The sequence below is a fragment of the Xenopus laevis genome, chromosome 2S, assembly GCF_017654675.1.
Source record: "Xenopus laevis strain J_2021 chromosome 2S, Xenopus_laevis_v10.1, whole genome shotgun sequence".
NCBI lineage: Eukaryota > Metazoa > Chordata > Amphibia > Anura > Pipidae > Xenopus > Xenopus laevis.
The window spans coordinates 130,814,109-130,820,108 of NC_054374.1; the positions used below are offsets into that span (position 1 = coordinate 130,814,109).

A 6,000-nucleotide genomic window follows, 5' to 3' on the forward strand; every position below is an offset into this window, starting at 1 on the left:
CACCTTGACCACCTGTTCCCATTCCCAGTCATCTGCCACCAGCCAAGTTTCTGTGAAGGCCATGTTTGAGCGTAAGAAGCCAATGTCTGACTGTCACCCCCTTGCCCGGCGTCTGACAGCTGGCTTGTCTGCACTCTTAGCCCGCCAGCTTTTACCATACCAGCTGGTGGACTCTGAGGCCTTCCGCAAATTTGTAGCAATTGGGACACCGCAGTGGAAGGTACCCAGCCGCAATTTTTTTTCTAAAAAGGGAATACCACACCTGTACCAACATGTGCAGAGCCAAGTTACCGCATCTCTGTCACTTAGTGTTGGGCCAAAGGTCCATATGACTACTGACGCATGGTCCTCCAAGCATGGTCAGGGCAGGTATGTCACCTACACTGCCCACTGGGTGAACTTGGTAATGGCTGGGAAGCAGGGAATGGGTAGCTCAACAACAACAGTGGAGTTGGTGTCACCGCCACGGATTGCACGCGGTTCTGCCACCACCTCTACTCCTCCATCGCTCTCTACCTCGTCTTCTTCTTCTTCTTACTCTGCTGCTGGGTCCTCCTTCTCCTCCTCCACACCTGTGCACCCCAGCTCCCCCTAGGCTATTCGACGTGCCAGGTACGCCGTTGTCACGCTGTCTTGGGGATGACGTGCCTGGAAAGCAAAAACCATACCGGATCTGTACTCCTGTCATCTCTGCAGTCACAGGCCGATCGGTGGCTGACCCCACACCAACTGCAGATCGGAAAAGTGGTGTGTGACAATGGAAGCAATCTGTTGGCAGCGTTGAGACTAGGCAATTTAACACATGTGCCCTGCATGGCACATGTGTTAAATTTAATAGTCCAACGTTTTGTCTCCAAGTACCCAGGATTCCAGGACGTTCTCACCCAGTCCAGAAAGGTGTCGGCCCATTTCAGACGTTCCTACACAGCCATGGCACGCCTTGCTGACATTCAGCAGCGCTACAACATGCCAGTCAGGCGTTTGATTTCTGACAGCCAGACTCGCTGGAATTCAACGCTCCTTATGTTGGAACGTCTGCTGCAACAACAAAGGGCCGTCAACGAGTACCTTTTTGAACTGGGTGGTAGGACTGGATCTGCACAGCTGGGGATTTTTTTCCCCCGTTACTGGGTGCTTATGCGCGATGCCTGCAGGCTCATGCGACCTTTTGAAGAGGTGACAAATATGGTCAGTCGCACCGAAGGCACCATCAGCGACCTAATACCCTTCGCTTTCTTCCTGGAGCGTGCCGTGCGACGAGTGACAGATGAGGCTGTAGACCAGCGTGACGAGGAGCTGGAAGCGCACGATTTCTGGTCGGAATCACCAGAACGAACCCAGGCACCTGCTGCAACGCAGGGAGAGGTGCCAGAAGTGGAGTCAGAGGAGGAAGGTGGCTTTGTGGAGGAGGAGGAGGAGGACCAACAGGAGCAGGCTTCCCAGGGGGCTAGTGGTGACCTTTTGGGGACCCCTGGTCTTGTACGTGGCTGGGGGAGGAGACCGTGGATGATGCAGTCCTTGATAATGAGGAAGCGGAGATGGATAGCTCTGCATCCAACCTTGTGAGAATGGGGTCTTTCATGCTGTCATGCCTGTTGAAGGACCCCCGTATCAAGAGGCTTAAGGAGAAGGACCTGTACTGGGTCGCAACGCTACTAGACCCTCGGTACAAGCATAAAGTGTCAGAAATGTTACCAACATACCACAAGTCCGAAAAGATGCGGCATTTACAAACCAGCCTGCAAAACATGTTGTACAATGCTTTTAAGGGTGATGTCACTTCAGGAACTCATCAACATTCCAGGGGCAGAGGTGCCAGTAATCCTGCCACGAGCACACCTGCAAGGACAAAGCCCTTTGGCCAGTCTGTAACGTCAGACATGCAAATGTTTTTCTGTCCAAGGCAGCGCCACAACCCTTCTGGATCCACCCTCAAAGAACGCCTCGACCGGCAGGTAGCGGACTACCTGGCATTAACTGCAGATATCGACACTCTGAGGAGCGATGAACCCCTGGACTACTGGGTGCGCAGGCTTGATCTGTGGCCAGAGCTGTCACAATTTGCCATGAACCTCTTGTCTTGCCCAGCCTCAAGTGTGCTCTCAGAAAGGACCTTCAGTGCAGCAGGAGGGATTGTAACTGAGAAGAGAACTCGCCTAGGTCACAAAAGTGTCGATTACCTGACCTTTATTAAAATGAATGAGGGGTGGATCTCGGAGGGTTACTGCACGCCGGAAGACTTGTTCTGACTTCTATGCAGCTGTCCTTCTCTTCAAGCCTCATGACTCCACACACAGCTGTCCTTTAGCGTCCTCCTCCTCCCTCCGCCACCGTTACAAACTAGGGTGCAAACCCTACTGGTTTAATTTTTTCTGGCCTCTGTGCTTCAGTGGCTGCAACCAAAAAAACTGGGCAAACAATGTCTACAAGGTCAACGTATGGCAAAAAATGACTATTTTCAGCATTTATATGGCATATTTTTTCTGGCAACTGTGCTTCAGTGGCTGCGTCCAAAAAAATGCATATTTTCTGCATTTATATGGCATAATTTTTCTGGCAACTGTGCTTCAGTGGCTGCGACCAAAAAAATGCATATTTTCTGCATTTATATGGCATAATTTTTCTGGCCTCTGTGCTTCAGTGGCTGCAACCAAAAAAATTTATATTTTCAGCATTTATATGGCATAATTTTTCTGGCCTCTGTGCTTCAGTGGCTGCAACCAAAAAAATTTATATTTTCAGCATTTATATCGCATAATTTTTCTGGCAACTGTGCTTCAGTGGCTGCGACCAAAAAAATTACTATTTTCAGCATTTATATGGCATATTTTTTCTGGCCTCTGTGCTTCAGTGGCTGCGGCCAAAAAAACTGGGCAAACAATGCCTACAAGGTCAACGACGTTGACCTTGTAGGCATTGTTTGCCCAGTTTTTTTGGCCGCAGCCACTGAAGCACAGAGGCCAGAAAAAATATGCCATATAAATGCTGAAAATAGTAATTTTTTGCCATACGTTGACTCAACGTATATGGCAAAAAATGACTATTTTCAGCATTTATATGGCATATTTTTTCTGGCAACTGTGCTTCAGTGGCTGCGACCAAAAAAATGCATATTTTCTGCATTTATATGGCATAATTTTTCTGGCCTCTGTGCTTCAGTGGCTGCAACCAAAAAAATTTATATTTTCAGCATTTATATGGCATAATTTTTCTGGCAACTGTGCTTCAGTGGCTGCGACCAAAAAAATGCATATTTTCTGCATTTATATGGCATAATTTTTCTGGCCTCTGTGCTTCAGTGGCTGCAACCAAAAAAATTTATATTTTCAGCATTTATATGGCATAATTTTTCTGGCAACTGTGCTTCAGTGGCTGCGTCCAAAAAACTGGGCAAACAATGTCTACAAGGTCAACGTATGGCGAAAAATTACTATTTTCAGCATTTATATGGCATATTTTTTCTGGCAACTGTGCTTCAGTGGCTGCGTCCAAAAAAACTGGGCAAACAATGCCTACAAGGTCAACGTATGGCAGTTGTTTAAAGAGAACAGTAGATTACTAGCCAGCAAAGCTACCTAAGCTAAAATGTCCCTCAAATCCCTGCAGACTTCTGTCCCTCCAATACAGAGCAGTATCAAGCAGATTACTAGCCAGCAAGCTTACTATCATCTGTCCCTGAAATCACTAACAGCTCTCCCCCTACACTATCTCTTCCAAGCACACACAGGCAGATTTTTCAGATACATTTTTGCCCTTGATCCCCCTCTGGCATGCCACTGTCCAGGTCGTTGCACCCTTTAAACAACTTTAAAATCATTTTTCTGGCCAGAAATGTCTTTTCTAGATGTTAAAGTTCGCCTTCCCATTGAAGTCTATGGGGTTCGCGAACCGTTCGCGAACCGCTCGCATTTTTGCGCAAGTTCGCGAATATGTTCGCGAACTTTTTTTCCGACGTTCGCTACATCCCTACAGCCATATCATCTAGTGGCAGTGTTTCTTAGCCTCCTTTTCAAGGAACCCTAAATTAAGTCAACAAATCAGTTTGGCAACCCAACATTTGATTTAGAAACAGGGCCGGACTGCTCCCTCCTCACAGTCACATGGACCCTTCTGACTTCCTTACCCGAGAACCCCCCTCCCCCCACTGTGCACCCACATGAATGGCGTTGAGCCTCGCAATTGCACAGATGCCAATACACCGTGCACAGTGGCACAGCCAATCGGGGGAGCATGTCTGGGCCAGCAGGGGCCCAAGAGGGCCAAGGCCCACTGGGTTTTTTCCCAGTGTCCTATCTGCCCAGTCAAACCTTTTTAGAACCAAAGTCTTTCTCTAAAGAAGCAGCAGTAGGAATAAAAATTCCCTCATGCACCTCATGGTAAGACTGGGAAAATTTGCACCTGGGCAGCAACTGTCAGGGGGCCTATCGGCTCCCAGCGGGATTTGTCAGGACCAAGGAGGAACCTTCTAGTTCAAAGTCCAAGTTCAAGGTACAGGCAAGGTTCAAGAATAAAGAAAGTCGGTATCCAGGCAGAGATCAAATGGCAGGCAGAAAATATCAAAGTCAAATTTCAGGCAAGGTCAAAGTCTAGTAATCAATCCAATAACAAATACAGAGCACCCAGGAACGTTAGCAAACCTATGGGCATTGAACCGGCGTCCTGGGCGTCCTTTTATTTGAATTTGGTGTCGGTTTGTGACATCATCATGCCGGCGTTACGACTCTGGCATCACATCGCCTCCGCTACCCACGTGGTGGCTATGGGCGCCGCCATTTTGGATTCGCAGCCGAAGAGAGTAGCCGCGCCGTCCGGCGCTCGTGACAGTAACCCATAGCAAATCAGTGATTAGCTTTTTTTCAGCCAGCTGCAGGTTGAACAGTGAAATGAATCTTGCCAGAAGAATAATTTCAGTTAAATATCTGTCATTTTTAATTAACACAGTGGCTGAGGTACTATCCAAGAAAGGGTCTCCTGTATATATAAAGACTACCAATGGATCTGTCTGTTCTTATATATGTATATATTTTATATTTATATATATAGATGACGTAAAACAAAGCTTTTAAAACACTTCTAATTTTGAAAAGAATCTTTCTTAAACCCATTAAATCTTAAGGCTTTAATGGGTTTGTTTTCTGTCTTTAAGTTAATTGTTATCATCAGCGATTGCTATAGTGAAGCCATTTTTAATTCCTGTAAAAATCAGCTGATACTTATGGCAAATGACTATAGGCAACATGACCATCATTTCATGGAACCCTGTACAGTTAATTTTGAATTCTGAGGTTTTTTTTCAATATTTACCTAATTCTCCTGTTTGCAACAGAATGTGATGATGGTGGATCTGAAAGCTGTCCTAGCCTGCCGGTGTCACCCCAGATCACGGAGCTAAGAACTTCAAACTGCAAAGGCCAGGATGAAGAGAATTAAAGAGCTAAGGTTAATTCTCCTACATATTGCATAGAGGACCATTTCAATCAACTTACCTTGAACTGTTCAAAGCCATTGCAGACAGGGCAGACATGGTATATGAGACATGAGGTCCAGACATTATACTAATCAAAAACTTGTGTCTTACTTGTGCCACAGAGTTTAGAAACTCATAGTTAATGTGAAGTCGATAGAGCTAAGAATAAATATAGAGTAATGGTTCTCTTGAAACAGTAAATTATTATGCCATATATCCTCTGCATCTGTATTCCATTGTACAGCCTTGTCACCATTCCTGCAATACTAAGAGGAAGAAGATAATCAAGCAATAAACGACTCTCTAATTGCAATATTTCAATGGAAATGAGCAGATGATGTAAAGGCACTGCTCAATGTATTTCCTAAAATTTCAGGGGATAACCGTATTGTTGTTAAAGCTTTATTTTATGGAACAGGAAGGCAATGGATTATAACGAAGTCTAGGAAAATGGCTTGAAATCTTATAGGTGTGTTTGAGTGATTGTGTTTTCAAACTAGGACTTGATTCACTAAAAAAAGGACTATATTAAG

General features: G+C 45.6%; 1 protein-coding gene across 1 annotated transcript in view; it reads left to right on the plus strand.

Annotated features, from left to right (window-relative positions):
* Positions 1 to 6,000, plus strand: part of nab2.S (NGFI-A binding protein 2 (EGR1 binding protein 2) S homeolog) — a 32,590-nt gene extending 26,590 nt beyond the window's left edge. The window contains exon 7 of the mRNA XM_018250055.2: positions 5,327 to 6,000. Within this exon, the coding sequence (XP_018105544.2) occupies positions 5,327 to 5,430 (104 nt within the window). The 3' untranslated portion in view covers positions 5,431 to 6,000. The remainder of the gene's footprint in view (positions 1 to 5,326) is intronic.